Here is a 20,523-nt window from a genome sequence, read left to right on the forward strand (position 1 = left end):
GTACTTGGGTAGTGTGATGAGTAAGGATGGAGATTTGGAGGGTGAAGTGCTTGAAAGGGTACAGCAGGGAAGAAAGGTTGCTGGTTCTTTGAAAGCAGTGATAAGAAACAGGGAAGTGAGCATGGAAGTAAAAAAGTTACTACATGACAGTATTGTGATACCAACTCTAACGTATGGATGTGGAGCTTGGACATTGTTGGAAGGACACAAGTCAAGAGTGAGAGCAGTGGAAATGAGTTATTTAAGAGGAGCCTGTGGAGTCACATGGAGAGACAGGCTGACGAATGAGGATATAAAGGAGCGTTGTGGTGTGGATATGGATGTGATAGGAAGTGTTATGAGGAACACACTGAGGTGGTTTGGCCATGTGGAGAGGATGGAGGGTGAAAGACTGACAAAGAGAGTATATGTGAGTGAGGTAGAGGGGGGAAGAGGGAGGGGGAGGCTGAGGATGAGATGGAGGGATGGGGTGGAGAGGTATATGAGAGAGGGGGGTGTGAGATGGGAGCAGGGCAGTGAAATGGCGGGGGACAGGACGACGTGGAGGCGATTTGTTTGTGGCCACCCCAAACGGGATTGAGGCGTCTGGCAATAGATAGATAGATAGATAATGTTACATCATACATGTAATTATAATGTAATATAATATAATATCATAACTATCTGTTTATCTGTATCATGAAACATGATACTGATAAACAGAATAGTATCTGATGACCAGAAAAGTATCGGAGTATCAGCCATATTTTTACCTTGCCGATACCGATACTACAAAAAAAAGCCAATACTGCCGATACCAATACTGTCGGCACATCCCTAGTGTAGAGTGCATAAGATAAAAAGCATAGAGTTGTAAAAGTTGTGGAGCAAGATCTGTGTGTGAGAATGTTTAGATGGCATAGTTTTGTAGAGGGAATGGATATAGATAGGGTGGTATGCAAAGGATGTATAGTAGCTTCTAGCTTGCACTCGGTGTCATATGCATGGGCAGCTCCACTCTACTGTACACATTCAGTCTGTATTTTTTGGATCTTGAGAGTTACTGAACTATAGGACTGAGTTTAAGGGTAAGAAATGACATGGGAAGCTAAGAAGATTGAATGATATGATAAGTTCGTGTGCAGCTAAATTAGTAAGATATGGATAGTGAAGGAGCAAAAGAATATTTGACAAATGTTTGAACAGGATGACTGAAATTTATATGGAGACACATATGTGACAAGGTGGCACCCTTTCTTAACTTTGCCATTGACAAATTGGTTACCTTCCCACTGGCATTATGATGTTTTTACTTGCAGGATGTAGCCAGTAATTTCCAAGACTTGTATGTTGAAAGAACTGATGTGTAACCCATTTCATTGGTCTTTCAGTGGGTAGATATCTTACTTATGCACATTCCGTTTCATGTTTTTGAATCCCTTCTACCACATGTATTAGGGAGAACTGTGAGGGAGATGGTAATGATGATGATGATTATGAAACAGAATTGATAACCATAAACTACTTCACCCCATCTTTAGGTAGGAGTAACAGTGATGATGGTGATGATCAATACTGTTGATGACCTGGTTTTAAGAGGTTGACCAAACTCTGTCTTTTGAAGTATCAGATTTTTAGGTCATACTGTAGGAAAGGCAGTCTTTATTTATTTATTTAATTATTATTATTATTTTTTCAATATTTACAGGTCCCGCTTAATCCATAGTCACTTCCCAGATGACCATAGTTCAGCTTTGTTCTCATGTGGAAGTGTAAGTAATATTTTCTAAAATTTACTTGGAGTGGTAAGTTGGTGGGTTGTATTTTAAGTGGCTTTGGGGATTTTGTAATACCTCATTCTTAGCAATTTCATCAGCACATTACAGCTCATATCCTCCTGTATGTCACTTTTGCAAGCTATCAACATTTAAGCGATATACTGTACATAACACATCAGAGAATATTAAAATGTAACATGCAAAACAGATCTTTATGGAAGATGTGCTGTGAAGCCTTGCTGCCTACGTTATGGCTCAGACAAACTTTTACACTGTGTGCATACCATCACGTGTACCAAGTAGAGCAATCTACAGTAGAACTGCTGAAGTCTTATAGGACTGTAGCCGCTTCAGCCAGGTTGTGTGTTTTTGTGTTTTGTTGTTGCTGCTGTCAAATAGATTATGGAGATTGGGAGAGAAACTTCTTGAACAGAGGGGTTAGATATAGTTTTCATTAACCCATTTGCTGCATGACAGTTCTGCAGTTAAATAAAATCATCTGTAGATAGCAAGAATATAATTTTTAAAAATACAGCCATGTTCTGCTTAGCGTCCATGATACGTTTTGCAAAATAGGACATTAAGTGATCTGGACGTTAAGTGACCATTGTAACTTATGCAATGTATACTGTATACAATAGACCCTTTTTATCCGCGGAATTTGCGTCCGCGGATTTAAGTTTCCGCGGATCAAACTTGTTTTAATTTGAAAGTGGCACGCAATGCACACTTTTTTTGTTGCTACAGTTAGCATACCCACACTCACAGGCATTCCCGCCACTCCACCAGTTTTATTGTAAACACCAATCGGTTCGTTACTTACGTCATCGTCACCCTTCTCGTGTTTACAACTGTACTGTACTTCATTGTGCAAGTGAAAAATTGCTCCCAAGAAACAAGTAAAGCATAAAAGCAATCCTTCTAAGCCAAAGAGAGAGCGTAAGATGTTATCTGGCATCCTGTCAGAAGGGTCAGACTAGACTCACAGCTAACCTAGAGTGCTGCCACACATCTCATCGTCTCACCACATTGGCACCATAGGAACTGCACTACAATCATTGTCATCTATACACCAATCAGCATCATCATACAGCAATCATTGTCATCTATACACCAATCATCATTATCATACAGCAATCGTCATCATTGTATGAAGGTTATGAAGAGAATACAGTCTTTTGGTGAGTGTTAATATGTATTTGTAATACAGTATTTTAAAGTATGTTTTTATTTTTTTCACGGATGTGCTTAACTTATGTGGAAATAATATGCCATTTTGTGATGATGACTTGAGTATCCGCGAAATTTGCCTTCCGCAGGGGTCTCTGGAATCTAACCCCCGCTGATAACTAGGGTCTACTGTATTGTACTATATTCAGTATACAGGTATATGGTATATACTGCACTGTATATTACTTTTAAAGTACAGTACTGTATAAAAAGCCCAAATTAAGACAACAATACATCATGTAATGTTATGTAAGCCTGATGCAAGGATACGCAAGAACGCTTGAAAGTGGCAGTAAACATGCGATGGGACGCAGCTGCTGTTGATAACATGGTTATGCAGTAAACTTTTTACTGCTTGTTAGTAAACTTTTTACTGCTTTTTGGTATATTTTTTACTTCTTTTATGTAAGTAGGGAAAAAAGAAAAGTATTAAGACATATGGACAGTACTACAGTATGTCTGTATAGGTTATACATATACAATACTGCGTATCGTACGACCGGCAGCATAATCGCTTAGTTTTGGGATGCTGACTGGCTGTCACTCAGCAACACTGCTTTGCATCCACATACACTTGCTGCATCCCATTCTTCAAATGTTTTTTTTTTTTATTACAATTATATATTTATGGGCCCCCAAATGTTAAAGCGAGTGGACATTGTGTGGAAGGATGTCATGCGGCGCATGACTTTTACATTGTCAAAATGAAGGGGTTTGTAATAGTTCTATGTTCAACCAGAAATGATGATAAATACTGTACTCATATATTGTAGTACAGTAGACTTTCAGTTTACACAGGCCCGATTTGCACTAAATATATTTTGCGTGGGAAGATAAACCTGACCTGGCATAGCAAACGTGGAGGGAAAAGAAAAAAAAAATTGAGCGGGAAGATCCCAGAAACTGGTCCCCGTCCGCGGCCATCTCCCCCTCCCAGAAGTTCCAATGTTAGACCACAAAGCTGCATGCTCACCTCACCTAGAATAAACAAAGTTTTTTTTTTGTAGGATTTTGCTAAAATAAATGGTCATACTTGAGCACTGCCAAAAGTATAGGACGTGAAAGGGTCTGTATACACTTAATCATCTGATTTTGCAGGTGAGACAGACAGATAGACAGACCTTACTTTTCTCTCAGCATACTTTATGCTGTCGGAATTGTTTTTCACCAACCTCTAGATGGATAGATCGAGATACCCACTTCCCCTTTCCCAAACTATGCTCTGTCCCCTTTCATGGTAAGTGATTATCACATCGTTACCACTTTGTTCACTCTGATTAATCCCCTTTTTATATCCATTGACGTTCCTAGAAATTTATTTGTACTGCAATGAATGCATGGTATGATCATGAGGGGTAAAAATTTTTCAAGTGGGTAAGGAATGGTTGGAGGAAGTTCAGGGAGCTGTTGCCTTTCCTGACATTAAGAGGACTCTTCCTCCATGCTAAGGGATATTTGTATGCGGGATGTTAGGAGTGTAATATTGTATGGTAGTGAGACCTGGACAATAAAGGAAGAGGATATTTATAAACTCTGACATGCAGAAATGGCAATGATTAGATGGATGTGTAGTGCATCCTTGAATGAGAGGCTTGAGGATATCAGGATTTTGATTGAAGAGTTGAGAGGAAGGATGGGACTAGAGTCTGTTAGTTTTGTGATGAGGGGTAGAATGAGATGGTTTGGGCATGTTGAAAGGATGGAGGCTGACAATTAGGTGAGGAAGGTGAGAAGTGTGAACATCATGGCAGGGTTGTGGAAGGCAGACTGAAAAAAATAAAAGACCTATCTTGAAGTCATTGAGTGTGACCTCACGGATAAGGGGCTGAATAGGGAAGTGGCAGAGATTGAGCAGCATGGAGAGCCACCAGTAGGTGACTAAGGATGATTTATGCAAAAATGGTGGGACCTTTAAAAATGATACAATGAATGAAACAAAGGACTTTGGGAATATTTTGTAATTTCATCATACCAGTTACCTACTGTATATAACACGGATTTCAGTAGCACAATTTTCACTTTTTAGGGTAAAATTCCTGGATACATTAGGTGTGCATATTGAGGGTGTACCATAATTCATACTTCATAAAACTGTTGTCTACCTGATGCTGTTGAAGTGTACTGCTAATTTTTTAAATTTAAGGACTGAAAAAATACGGCATGGTATAGTTCTACCTTGTAATGCTTAAAGTTGCATACTTGAGGGTAGTTGAATATCTGGTACTGTATTATTTCTTAACCTCCTCAATCAGATGACGTATATCCATCCAACCATCCATCATCCAATCCTGCATTGCCCCGTGAGGAACGTAGGAGCCCAGGGCTAGGCAGTTGGTCCCGACATTTAAGATGAAAGTGACCAGCCTCACTCATCCATGAGTGGCATTACGTGAGCAATAAACCCCAACCACCCCTTGGATATAAACCTTCACCAGCTCAGTCCGACTGGAACGCAGTAATTACCCACCAAACCACTGGGCGCCAAAATTTGGTTATATGGTTACCACCTGGTGGTGGAAATGGTTTCCTGGTGGACAGGAAGCCATTTGACGTCACTCAGTGTAGAGTCACCCACAGGCAGAAGGAAGAGGAAAGAATGAAGGAAAGAAAGATGGAAGAGAGAGTGTAAAGTCACCCATAGGCAGAAGGACAAGGAAAGACTGAAGGAAAGAAAGACAGAAGAGGATGGAAGGAAAGAAGGATGGAGGAGAGCAAAGGGCAGACACCCAAGAGCAGCACTATATTGAACGAGTGGATGGTGAGCGCCCCCACCTATCACAAAGGTGATGTATATAATTGATTTATTCTTGCTAACTGCAGACTTTCGGGGGCAAGGGAATGGGGTTGGATAGGAAGAATTAAGTATAGCCTTCATTGTCCCATTCAGTACAAGAGGTGCTTAAGTTGAATATACAGTAATCATCTTTAGAGAGCAAGAACAAAATATGAAAGTACACCATTGGATTGAAGGGGTTTAAAGTTGCACATCTGGAGTTCAGTGTCTGTTGTATTTATCTTTTTATTACTTGTTCAGTTCTCAGCAGCTTCTGATACCAGGATGACACCTAGTGATGTGGATGTGCAGCAGAGAAGTCTTAGGTATATTGGATGACACAGATATATGTGTATTTAGACTGTATTTATACAATGGGCCATGTGCCCACAATCTTTATCCCATCTGTTTATTTCATTTGGCACCTATATTTCAGGGCCTAATCTGTCCTTATACAATGGGCTTAATGTCCATGACCTATATTCTGTTGGCCTTGGTAAGGCAACCTTTGGACTGATTTCTCAGTGATTAATGTGTATAAAAGTTCCTTACGATGTTTTGAGTACTGAAGCTGAATACAGTATCTCCACTTACTTAAGAAGTTTAAGTTAAAAGAAAAATGCTGTACCAAAGAAATTGCAATATTTGAGTTACAGTTAAAGATCTTAAGAGTGGAATTTATCTGCAGTATCTGTAGCCAGATTTCTGAATGTTACAATATAAAAGTGTGTGATGTAGGTAATAAAGCATAAATGTAATGGCTAGTACAGTATAGTGCTGTTTAAAAATATCAGTATGTTAAACACCAAACATGCAAAATCTTAATATTATCAGCATTATAGCTCTGTAAGTAGGAAGGTTTTAGAATAAAATTTTTCGTTTACATATAATGGAACCGCATCTAGGCATGATATAAGTATACTGTTGATTTTTTCAGGCATTGGATCCTGAGAGGCAATTACATTGTACTGTAATATATTTGAAAGTTTGTCAGCCAAGAACAGAAATTCATCCTACAAACAAGGTGTAATATTTCCTAATATTGGATCTAAATATTGTTGTATCTCATCAGACATTGCAATTTATTCCTGAACTGTGCAGTAACGGGTAGTCTTAAAAGATGGCTGCTGTTTTACCAGTTCATCTAAAAGCAATTATCAGCAGGCATTCCATAATTTTATTAGATGTCAGCAGTGATGAAGTACAAGCTAGAGTTTATACAGTAGTCAAGGAGGAAATTTTCTGATTGCTGCTGTCACTGTTAAGCTAAGCGTATTATGTTGAGAGTTGTTATTAGTAATAATACTGTTGCTTGTGTGTAGAATCAAGGTCTCATGAATTGAAGTACCAAGTATACTTTGCTGACAGCTTTTCACAGGTTGAAAAAGTTGCAAGTGTGTTGACAGTTCTTTTTTTTTGTTAGACATCACCTTTTTTTTTTTTTTTTTTTTTTTTTTTTTTTTTTTTACCCCAAACCTCGCCCCAACAACATCCTGGAGAGTGGACAAAACCCTTGTCTCTGACCACCTCCTGATCATCATTACTACCAAAACGAGAATCACCCCAGCTGGCCACAGACACACATATACTAATTATAAGAGAGCCAACTGGGAGGCCATCACAAATGAAACAGAACAACACTTTGAAACATTAAATCATTTTCAATACAATTATTCAAAATGCAGACAAAAGACTCATCCTTAGAGGCAACAGGAAGAGACAAAATCCCAACTTCACACCAGAAATTCAAGGCCTCATTAGTTAACGCGACCAACACTCCATACACAAGACGCCGTACGACAAATACAGGCACTCATCACTCGATTAATAATAAAATATCAGAGCAGCAAACACTAAATTGAAATAATTATCTCCAAACACCTGATCACAGAACAAACCCCAGCAAGCTCTGCAAAACACTAAACAGCATCACACTCTCCAACAGCAACACTACACATCACACTGCCATCACAACAACAGACACCGTACCCTCAAACAAACAACAAGGAAACACTCTCATCAATCACTTTTCACACGTCAGTCATCTAAACCCCCATCACAACAACCGACATGTCATCTGACACAAGAGACAGTTCCCCACAGACCCAGACTTCGCACCCTTCACTTACAACCAGACGAAGCACATCTTTAGCAGCCTTAAGCACTCATCTGCCTGTGGCCCAGACAGCATAAGCAACATACACCTTGAACATCTTGGACCATAAGGCATACAAGCACTCACTAACATATGAAACTATAGCTACTCTCTATCTATCTGTGTTGTGGAAGCAATGAAGAAAGTCAAAATGGGGAAAGCCTCAGGAATTGATGGAGTATGTGAAGATACTGTGTTGTTATGTAAAGACAAAGGGGATCTGCAAGGCTTAGTGGATGAGTTTGCGAGAGTGTGTAATACATGGAATCTAAAGATGAATGTAGGGAAGAGTAAAGTTATGGTCTTCGAGAGAAGTGAAATAAGTTAATGTACAGTGAGGTTGGATGTGGAGGAAATGGAAAATGTGAGTGCATTTAAGTACTTGGTTAGTGTGATGAGTAAGGATGGAAGTTTGGAGGAAGTGGTGCTTGAAAGGGTACAACGAAGAAAGGTTGCTGGCTCCTTGAAATCAGTGATAAGAAACAGGGAAGTGAGCATGGAAGTGAAAAAGTTACTAAATGACAGTACTGTGATTCCAACTCTAACGTATGGAAGTGAAACTTGGACCTTGTTGGGAGGGACAGAAGTCAAGAGTGAGAGCAGTGGAAATGAGTTATTTAGGAGGAGCATGTGGAGTCACATGGGAAGAGAGACTGACAAATGCGGATCTGAAGAAGCGTTGTGGTGTGGATGTGGATATGATAGGAAGCGTTAGGAGAAACACACTGAGGTGGTTTAGCCATGTGGAGAGGATGGAGAGTGAGAGACTGACGAGGAGATTGTATGTGAGTGAGGTGGAGCAGGGGAGAGAGAGAGGGAGGTCAAGGATGAGATGGAGGAATGGGAGAAAATGGGAGAAATGGCACTCCCCCGAGCTAGACCCTGTATTGGATCATATAGCCCCGCTAGGTTACAGGAGCAAGCTACCACACTTAGCACAACAGTCCCAGGAGAGGCTTGAACTCGCAATTCCCTGATTACGAGCTTGATGCTCTACCACTGAGCCACCGTGCCCCAGATGGAGGGATGGAGTCGTTGAGAGAGGGAAGTGTGAGCTGGGAGCAGGGCAGTGAAATGGCGGGGGACAGGGCGACATGGAGGCGATTTGTTTGTGGCCATGCCTTACAGGATTAAGGGGTCTGTACTCATATTACTTTCATTCTCTATGTTCAACAATTCCTTAAAGTGTTCTCTCCATGTGCTCACATTTTCTCCCTTCTCCACTAGTAATCTACCATTTTTATCTTTCACACGCTGACTAACTTCATTGCCACCCTGTCTGACTCTCTTTACCTCTATTCAGAACATTTTCTTACATTCCCTCCACTTTACACTCAAACTCTTTCCAAATTTCTTATCCACTCATTTCTTACTCTCTCTTACTAATCCTTTCACCTCTCTCTCCCTTTCTACGTATAACTCTCTCTTCCGTCTCAGCTTCTTTCACATCCCTGTGTCTCATCCACTCACTATATGGTTTCTTCTTTTGTGCCACAGCCTGTCTCAACTCTTCACTCCACCATGCTGTTCCTTGCACCCCCTTTCGTCTTCTCTTCATGCCACCACCACCTCACATGCTACACAGATTTCTTCTGTGAATATCTTGCACACACCTTCCACATCCCCCATCTGCTTCGGTCCATATTTACCCAATCGCTCCCCCACTTCTGTCTTTTATTCTGCCTTTTTCTCATCCTCTTTTAACCTTTCCATTCTCCTTGCATATACTACTTCCTCCCGTCCTTCCCTTCTTCTGTTTCGCCATTTCACTTGGACCTTGATTCTCACCACCACCAATTGGTGGTAGAAAGTCCAGTCCCTTAACCTCTATATGCTCTTGCATCCATTATACACTTTCGCATCCTTTCATCCACAGACAGCTACTCACACAACATAATACCCAACATCTGGAAGCATGGTACTATCATCACTATCCTCAAACCCAACAAAGACCCCACATTGCCTTCCTCACACTGCCCCATCACACTCCTCTGTGCTTCCTCCAAAGTTACTGAATGACTAGTACAGTATTACAATTAATAACACCTCACATCCCCTTAGCCCCATCACAACATGGTTTTAGGCTGCTACACTCCACAAACACTCTTCGTACAGACTTTACACAAAGAGTTTTTGATGGCATCAATTCAGCTAGGCCACCACACAGAACAGTCCTAGTCACACTAGACATTAGCAAAGCTCTTGATGCCATCCCCTGCCATAACCTCACAAACAAAATATTGAACACAAACATGCACCATAACACAAAAAGATGGGTGGCAAACTACTTAGCAGGCAGATGTGCACATGTAACATTTGCTGGTCAGTCATCGAACATCAGAAACTTCACAAACGGCATCCCTTGAGGATCTGCTTTGTCTCCTACACTCATTAACCTATATATGCATGACAAACCCACACCCCACAGATACACATAGCTTCCCACTCAGATGACATAACACATGTACACACCAAAATGCAAACACAGTCACACACATCCTCCAGCCTTACCTCAACACACGACACAAAGGGTTCACCACAAACTGACTCAGTATAGCCTCAGCCAAATCTACAGTGACTTTTCTTACAACCAGGGCAGCAGATCTTAGTCACATTCCACACCTCACCATAAACAACATTCCCCCCCCCCCACACACAAAATCCTTGGTGTAACATACAAATACATCAGTCATTTAAACAACACATCACAAACCTGAAAAATAAATCAACACCAAGTCTCAGTGCCCTAAGGTCACTTGCTCATACAACATTCACACACAACAAAGAAACCACCACCACAGTATGCAGACAATATCACAATGTTCAGTGATAATAATAACCTCACTAAAACACACTACAACACCCTACAGACCATACAGAACAAAGCCCTAAAAATAGTCACAGGCTGCACAGCTACTACACTTACAGACCACCTACACCATGAAAGCAAAGTCCTCAAAGTCAAGGATCATGTAGACTTGAGAGGCACACAATTTTGTGCTGCAGCCACCACAAACCCACACCATCCACTACACTACATGGCAGCACATCCACACACACCAAGTAACATCAAAACAACACCTAGCACATGATATCATACACAAATACTGTCATCTCTCCCTCCTCACCCCCCTCAAACCAGCTTCCAGAAGCATATCCATGCTTAAATCACTCGACATCCCATTCAGTCACATACAGACAACACACAGCTGCATGCACGGCCTCCTGATATCCACCCTTCTGAATCCTACCTCCCTCATGAGGACAGGTCCACCTGGCCAGGCTGAGGTGTGGGCATCATCCACCCTTCTTGAGCTATTGGAAGAGGCTGGATGATGCAGTCACTGATCCCTGTCCAGGATGCAGCACAACCACTACAACTACAACCACTGTAATTGTTTCTTTAGTGTTTTGGGCATATACATAATCATTATACAGTAGTAGTTACATAACTAAACTAAAGCTTACTAAATTTCAGATCATAAAGAGATAAGTTTTGTAGAATTTATAATTTTCTTCAAATCTGTTATATGTATACAGTATATATATATATATATATATATATATATATATATATATATATATATATATATATATATATGTGTGTGTGTGTGTATGTGTGTGTACAGTAAAAGTCCTGTAATCCAAATGGCAGGGGACCGAGGGTCTTTCAGACTATTGTTTTTTTCAGACTGTTGGGAGGGACTTCTGAAAACAATAGAAATACTGTGTGCACACTCACAAACACTAATTTCTGCCAAGGGATGCCATCTTCCTACCCCTGTATACCCAGGGAAGAGGGGAGAGAGGAGGGGGATAAAATGAGCTTCTGCCTCAACCCCAGCTCCCAACCCTCTCCCATATCCTTACACCCCCCCCCCACCCATCATTCTTACCTGGCAGTTACATCTCAAGCTGATTTCATGCTTAACACTCTTGGTCCCACAGCTAATACAAACATAAAACACTAGGATATGTTAAAAGTATATAACTGTCAAGATGCTGCAGCAAGACATTATTGCATTATGACATTGACAGTAAAACAAAAAACATTATCAATGGTCACCCCCCCCACCCATCATTCTTAACTGGCAGTTACATCTCAAGCTGATTTCATGCTTAACACTTTTGGTCCCACTACTAATACAAACATAAAACACTAGGATATGTTAAAAGTATATAACTATCAACATGGTGCAGCAAGACATTAATGCATTATGACATTGACAGTAAAATAAAAAACATTATCATTGGTCACCTCAGGCCTTATGTGTTGGGTACACTGCTTTGCACCACACACACACACACACACACATATATATACAGTATATGCATGCATGCAGGCTCATGCAAGTACCCAGTGCATGAGGCCTGGGATAGCTGTTAAGGTTTTTGTTTTACTCTCAACCTTATAATGCATTAATTTCTTGCTGTAGCATGTTCAAAGTTATATGCTTTTTACATATCCTAGTGTTTTATGCTTGTGTATTAGTAATGTGACCATGAGTGTAAAGTATGAGGTTGAGATGTACCCGCCAGTTAAGAATGACAGGCGTATAGGGGAATGTTGGGAGCTAGCGTAGAGGCAGGTGGATCTAGTTTCATCCCCCCCTCATGTCTTCCCTGGGTATGTAGGGGTATGAAGGGGGCACCCCTGAGCAGAAATTAGTGATCATGAGTGTACATGATCATTGGATAAACACTTAAAATGATATGGGTTATTGTTTTACTCACCAGAAATGCACAGAAGTGTAGATGAATAGTTTCAGGCAGGTACATCCAAGTCCAAGGGCAAGTCCAAGCCAGATAAATCTATAAAGCCCAGAAAAATTTGAAAAATTTCACTTTGAAAATTTCGGAGTACAGTACTGTACAGTATTAGGATTTTTGGATTATTGGTGGCTGGAGTGGAGGACTTTTACAGTAATATATATATATATATATATATATATATATATATATATATATATATATATATACACTACTATTAACCCCTGAGCCTGACAATGTAGAAGTTAATGGAGACTGCATTTTATCCTTTTATACTGTGCAGTGATGTAATATTTTTGCATATTCTTAACTACCTCCAGAAAATTTGGTTAACTTTGGAGAAACAGTCTGAAATGAAGAGGTTAGAAACAATCCCATTAACCCCTTCACAACCTCATTTCTTTTCCTAAGCAGAATTAAATAATTTGAAGGTAGTGGGAATAGAATTAAAAATATGTAATTGGACTGAAGGAGATAACTCATGTCCTAGAGTTCCTTCCTCGTCTGAATAAAAGTGCTATTTAGTAGCCAGAGTACAATATAAATTCATTGTTGTAGTGGTAATAGGAAATGGTGGCATATATAACTGTTACAAATAGTGAATGATAACTTATTTATTTGTATGATTGGCAGTGAAAGGGTGAATGTTGCTTTTATATGGGATTTATAAAAGTTTAGAGATAATAGAGGGACCAGTAATAGCTTTGTTTTATGTATAGCTAGTCTTCTGAAGCACTTACCAAACCCCTCAGATTAAATGTACTGTAATTCACACTCATTCGAATACCTCTTTGTAGCATTAATCTTACTCAAGATATGCAGTATCACAGAGATAGTGCTGAATATCTATGCGAGTTCTGATTTTCCTTATATGTTGTACATGAATGCTTGAACATTGCATGTTTCTGCGAGTACTATATAATTTCATTTATTATATGGTTTAAGTCAACAACACTTATTTCTTTCAGCCTGGAGGGTCTTTCATAAACTCAATGAAATTGTCTGGCAGCTGTGATTAACAGTGATGTCCTTAAGTCTGAAGAAGTTCATGGAAATAGGTTCTAATTCCATTTTGAGGGGATGTCTGCTGAGCTGCATAAACTTGCCTGGTGGTAGCCAGAATAAAATTTTTAAAGACTTCCTTCAGGTGAAAGGGTTAAGCACACATTATATATAGTTTGAATATCACTTAGTTTTCCTCATAATGTAGTGTAGAAACTGTAAATGTTTTTCTATTGTCTTTTTAAATTTCCCGATTATTTTTTAGTTTTCACGTTACTGTAACACTATATTGTAACTACTATATTTGAAAAGCCTGCACATCAGCAGACTCAGAGCACTGTATATTGGAAATTGTTTCTTTTTTACAGGCAATTTTTATTATCTGTAAACAAGTATAGTAGAGCACAGAGTCATTCACAAGTTATCAGTAAAAGTGTGTGGTGTAGGAACTATTTCTCTCTCTCTCTCTATCTCTCAGTTCTTCCATGAGATGTGTAATTTCATTTTTTATTACAGTATTCAGCTTTTGAATGAAAATTTTAATGGTACAGTTTGTAAAAACATATATACATTAGACTCAAAATAGTTTACTATGTACTTATCTGAGGGCAGAATATGTGTCTGTCTTTCTTGCTGTTGCTTTTCTGTCTCCCATAAATTTCCCTCTCCAAGAGAGTGGTCATTTCCAAACAATCTTTAGTCTGCTTTGGCTTTGCCTACACATTTCTTTCATGTTCATCCCAGTTAGGACAAGCATATTTAGATAATCCGGACATTTCCTTCAGAACCTTAACTGAATTTTAATATAATTTCTTTACATGTGACATGAAGGTGTGTGGAGTCTAAGAGAATTGGTGAGCCTCAGGGATTAGACTGTCAAGCGTGTCCCCAGTCATATACGTACAGTATGCCCTATATCAGGGGTGGGGAACCTTTCTCCTATTAAGGGCCATTAGGATAGTTTTAACATCATTCGCGGGCCATACAAAATTATCAACTTCAAATCAACTGTAGCCCTGTACATTATATATATATATAGATAGATAGATAAATAGATAGATAGATAGCTAAATAGATAGATAGATATATTTTCATTTGTGGTAGGTGGGGGAGCTCACCATCCACTCACTCAATGTAGTGCTGCTCTCAGGTGTCCGCCCTTTCCTCTCCTCCCTCCTTTCCTTCCTTTCTCTTCTGTCTTTCTTTCCTTCAATCTTTCCTCGTCCTTCTGCCTACAGGTGACTTTACACTCCCTCTTTTGTCTTTTAAATCCATCATTCTTTCCTTTTCCTTCTGCCTATGGGTGACTCTACATTGAGTGACAAGCCAAATGGATTTCTGTACACCAGGAAACCATTTACTATGCTGGGTGGTAACCATATAACCAGATTATGGCTATTGGTGGTTTAATGGGTAATTATGGTGCTCCAGTTGGATATAGCGTGTGTAGGTTTATATCCAAGGGGTGGTTGGGGTTTATTGCTCTCGTAATGCCACTCAGGGATGAGTGAGGCTGATCACTCTCATCTTAAATATCAGGACCAGTTTGCTTAGCCCTGGGCTCCTACGCCCCTCATGGGGCAACGTAGGATAGGATGATGGATGGATGGCTAATAATATTAATACTTATAAAAATAATAATGTTAATAATCCATCCTTCCATCTATCATCCAGTCCTGTATTGTCCCATGAGGAGTGTAGGAGCCCCGGGGCTAGGCAAGTTGGTCCTGACATTTACGATGAGAGTGATGACCCTCACTCATCCCTGAGTGGCATTACGTGAGCAATAAACCCCAACCATCCCTTGGATATAAACCTTCACAGGCTCAATCTGATTGGAGCGCCTTAATTACCCACTAAACCATCACTTGCCATAAATTGTTTATATGGTTACCACCCAGTGTAGTAAATGACTACCTGGTGTACAAGAAACAATTTGGCTTGTCACCCAGAGGCAGAGGAAAGAGGAAAGACAGACAGAAGAGGGAGTGTAAAGTCACCCATAGGCTGAAGAAAGAGGAAAGAATGAAGGAAAGAAAGACAGAAGAGGAAGAGAGGAAAGGGCAGACACCCAAAGCAGCACTACACCAAGTGAGTGGATGGTGAGTGCCTCCATCTACCACCATAATTGTAATAATGTAATAATGTAGTCTTTTGTTTCTCAATGGCACCATTCTTTCAGAAAGGAATTCACTAGTACTCGACACATATTCAATACTTTTAGAGTAAAAATAAAATAACTGATATCATTCATATACAAGCATAATCAGTTGAAGGGGCAGCAATTTAAATCCTATAATCATCTGTCACAACACCTCACCCCAGATTATAGCTCCATGAAAAGAGAAAGGGTTTCAGCTGCCTCTTAAAAGACTGAACAGAAGTCAGTTGCCTCATGGGTAATGGCAATTTATTATATAACCTAGAGTCTGTTTGGGAAGAAGATTGGTCAGAGAAAGATGACTAATGAACAGCTCTAGACTCTTCAAGGTGCAAAAGATCATCTCTTCGTAACATCTCTATCTATCTATCTATCTATTGCCAGACGCCTCAATCCCGTTTGGGGTGGCCACAAACAAATTGCCTCCAAGTCGCCCTGTCCCCCGCCATTTCACTACCCTGCTCCCAACTCACACCCCCCTCTCTCCTATACCTCTCCACCCCATCCCTCCATCTCATCCTCGGCCTCCCCCTCCCTCTTCCCCCCTCCACCTCACTCACATACACTCTCTTCGTCAGTCTTTCATAAACTGCATTCTGTAAAACGGTTTCTAAATTGAAGATGCCCCTTAACACTGGTCCAGATAATGGTTTTGTCTCGTGTTGATTAGTGCAGTTTATTATGGACTGGTCTTCTAATTACTCTACTAAAGAAGGTTCAGTCTGTGTTGAACAGGGCAGCAAGTATCTTTGCTCTTCCCCCACGAACCCTGACTACATTATCCCTGAGTTATGCTGGTTTCAACAATTCACAAAGATACTTTGGCTCACCACAATGAAGAACCTTGAAAGTAGTGCGACACAGTTTAAATCCTGTTCTAGCCTTACTGGGAACCAGCATAACTCAGTTAGGGATAATGTAGTCAGGGTTCGTGGGGGAAGAGCAAAGATACTTGCTGCCCTGTTCAACACAGACAGAACCTTCTTTAGTAGAGTAATTAGAAGACCAATCCATAATAAACTGCACTAATCAACACGAGACAAAACCATTATCTGGACCAGTGTTAAGGGGCATCTTCAATTTAGAAACCGTTTTACAGAATGCAGTTTATGAATTCTGACAACTTGATTTATATGTTCTTTATAATTTAGTTCTGAATTGTACTGTACATTCGCATTTCAGGCAGAACTGACTGGGTGAAGTTGTAACTTGCCAGTTGTCAAAGTCAGGGCATTATCAGCATCACCATCCCTTGTGTTTTGGCATATACTGTAACAATGATTTCCATTGTAATCATTCAGTTTAAGTCTCTCTTTGCCATTCAGATCTTAATCAGACATTAGGAATTCCAGTTTATTCTTCATTCATTCATCACCCAATCCTACGTTGCCTCATGAGGAGCATAGGAGCCCAGGGCTAGGCAAGTTGGTCCAGGCATATAAGATGAGAATGACCAGCCTCACTCATCCCTGAGTGGCATTACATGAGCAATAAACCCCAACCACCCCTTGGATATAAACCTTCACCAGCTCAGTCTGATTGGAGCACTGTAATTACCCACTAAACCAACAGGTGCCAAAATTTGGTTATATGGTTACCACCCAGCATAGTAAATGGTTTCCTGGTGTACAGGAAACTGTTTGGCATGTCGCTAAGTGTAGAGTCACCCATAGGCAGAAGGAAGAGGAAACAAAGACAGAAGAGGGAGTGTAAAGTCACCCATAGGCAGAAGAAAGAGGAAATAATGAAGGAAAGAATATCATTAATATTGGTCATCTTAACATAACGCTGCTTGTCATCGGCATAAAAATGATAGGATGCATCCTGTAGAGAGTATAAACTACTTGTATATATTGTAAATAAAACAGGACATAATGGATCCGTGGGGGATTGCAAACAGAAGGGGAACTGAATCTGAGCAAGCCTGGTCAAATAACATACTCTGAAATCTGTTGGACAGGTAAAGACATGAGAAGTAAAAGGGTATCTTGGATGCCATGAAACTGCAGATCTTCCAGCAAGAGTTCCTGATCCACATTGTTAAAGGCCACAGACAAGTCTAATAGAACCAGGAGAGTGGACATCATATTACAGGTGTTTGCCACCATGTCATTATGAATCTTTGTTAATGCAGTTCAGTCCAGCGATATTTCCTTTATGCCAGGTGAATAGGGCACAATTCTGTTTTGTTCAGGAAGTGATGAAGTTACTCGAGTATAGCCTGCTCGGTATTCACTGACAAGAATGACAAATTAGAGACAGGACGATAATTTAACATGCTGTCTGTGTTGACACCAAGTTTCTTAAGCAGGGATTGGAGCAAGGCACATTTCTCGGACTGCACAAAGTTTTCTTCTAAGAAGCATCTATTTACCATTTTACAAATAACTTCTGCTGCATATTCATACACATGTGGCAGCTCTTGACACATTAAATGGATCAAGCGAGCAAAATGTGTTATTAAGGTGTCTCATACAACAGTCAACTTTATTAATGTCCAGTGGATTAAATAATTTAAGTACATGACCTGCTATGTACCTTGGCTTGAATTCGACTGAGAATTCCTCACTGAAAGAAGTATTATCCAATTCACTTTATGTATGAGATATGTTGTGAAGAATGAAACAAAATCAGAAGCCAGTTGGGCATTGGATAAAGAAGGTTTAGCAGTCATATTGTCCTGATCAGTCAGATTATTCAAAATCATTGCCAGCATTTTTGATCACCACTGCATAAATCAATTGGTAATACTTTGCTTCTCGGGCTTTTACAGTTTGAATGATAGCTCTTCTCACAGACAATTTATGCAGTTGAGTCAGTTTGGTCTGCTGCCAGTGTCATTCATGTTCAGCTTTCCTATGTTGTCTGTGCAAAGAACTGATGGATGGACCAATCCCCAGAGAATTATCATGTACAGTGGTTATCTTTACTACTTCAGGACAATGATGATCAAAGCTAGGCGTAAGCTTATTATATATACTCACAAAATCATCAGAAGAATCAGTGCAGTTTAGATGCTGATCAGCATCACAACAGATCTGATCATGATAAATATTCCTGTAATTTCTGAACTTGATACTGTAACCTTTTTGTAAGAAAGGGGGTTTTGGGATTTCAGAACCAAAAGTGATCAAAGTGTGCTCCGTTATGAAAAGGTCTTTTAAATGAGCCTCCACATCCAGTATCTGACTGCAGCCAGCAGGGGATAAGATCAAATCAAGGTCGTGTCCCAAAATGTGAATAGATTCATGAACATAATTTTAAAAATTATTCTGGTCAGTCAGATCAAGGAGTTCAGAAGAAAAAGATTTCATTTGAGGGTTGTTGATTAAATAAAAATCACCATAAACAAGCAGTCCACCAGATTTCAACGAAAATGCTTCGAGAAACTGACCAAACCCTTATGAAGCCTCAGTCAGTGCCTGAATGAGCTGGTTGATATACTGTACAAATTCAGTTGTAATACTGTAGTTTACAGATAGTAATTTATTAGTGGTAGGTGGGGGTGCTCACCATCCACTCACTCAATGTAGTGCTGCTTTGGGTGCCTGCCCTTTCCTCTCTTCTTTCCTTCCCCTTCTGTCTTTCTTTCCTTCATTCTTTCCTCTTTCTTCAGCCTATGGATGCCTTTACACTCCATCTTCTGTCTTTCTTGCCTCTTCCTTCTGCCCATGGGTGACTCTACACTGAGTGACAAGCCAATTTGTTTCCTGGTCATTTACCATGCTGGGTGGTAACTATATAACCAAATTATGGCACCTGGTGGTTTAGTGGGTAATTAAGGTGCTCCAGTCAGATTGAGCCTGTGTAGGTTTATGTCCAATGGGTGGTTGGGGTTTATTGCTCATGAAATGCCACACAAGGATGAGTGAGGCTGGTCACTCTCATCTTAAATATCAGGACCAACTTGCCTAGCCCCGGTTCCTACACTCCTCATGGGGGCAACGTAGGATTGGATGATGGATAATACAGTTATTATGGATAGAATGAATGTTTAGAAGACTGATTTTTAACCGACTCAAGAGGGTTATCATTGGTTATTTGAATGGACAAAGTTTGTGTTTTCTATTAATCTGTTCCTACGAGAAGTTGTGACTAAACACTCTCTGCTAGATGCAAAATGAGCAACCAACTGAGAAATGAAATAAGCTTCTCTGTGACTCATGGAAGTGCAGTTTATGCATTTGGGACACTATTATACAGTCACAAAAAAACATTTAGGATCATCATTCATTCTAGTATACTTTTCAGATGTGTGACCAAAACTCTGGCAGTGATAACACTAAGTAACCCAAAATATGTCGAAGGCACAGCATCTTGTTAAACATATATAATATGTAATTGCCCTGTTCTGTGGTGGAGTGCACTTCAGGAGACAACTTTAAGACAGCAGTTTCTGTATCGTTCTTACTTCTTGTAAAGAAGAGGCTCAGAGTGCAACCGTTCTCCACATGCATCTTAATTTTGTTATTAAAAATGCTAGGAATAATATCTGAGTCACTGAGGGAAAGAGGTCAGTTCTGGTCATCTTTGGCATCATTTTCCTTGGCTCAGATACAAAGTAATCATCATCAGAACCAAAATGATGATTCAGAACCCAGTTAACTTCAGTCTTAGCCCCCTCAGAAGGAAATTTCATTACGAGTTCACCAGGTCAAGAGTGTGTCTGATGATG

At 40.0% G+C, this 20,523-nt stretch overlaps 1 protein-coding gene across 1 annotated transcript in view; it reads left to right on the top strand.

Moving 5' to 3' along the window:
- Positions 1-20,168, top strand: part of LOC145393481 (THUMP domain-containing protein 1) — a 117,494-nt gene extending 97,326 nt beyond the window's left edge. Inside the window, exons 7-8 of the mRNA XM_080267593.1 lie at positions 1,688-1,751; positions 20,100-20,168. Coding sequence (XP_080123719.1) covers positions 1,688-1,705 — 18 coding nt within the window. The 3' untranslated portion in view covers positions 1,706-1,751; positions 20,100-20,168. The remainder of the gene's footprint in view (positions 1-1,687; positions 1,752-20,099) is intronic.
- Positions 20,169-20,523: the final 355 nt, after the last annotated feature.

The sequence above is a fragment of the Coenobita brevimanus genome, chromosome 24, assembly GCF_032717465.1.
Source record: "Coenobita brevimanus isolate Jiangsu-jjx chromosome 24, ASM3271746v2, whole genome shotgun sequence".
NCBI classification, from domain to species: domain Eukaryota; kingdom Metazoa; phylum Arthropoda; class Malacostraca; order Decapoda; family Coenobitidae; genus Coenobita; species Coenobita brevimanus.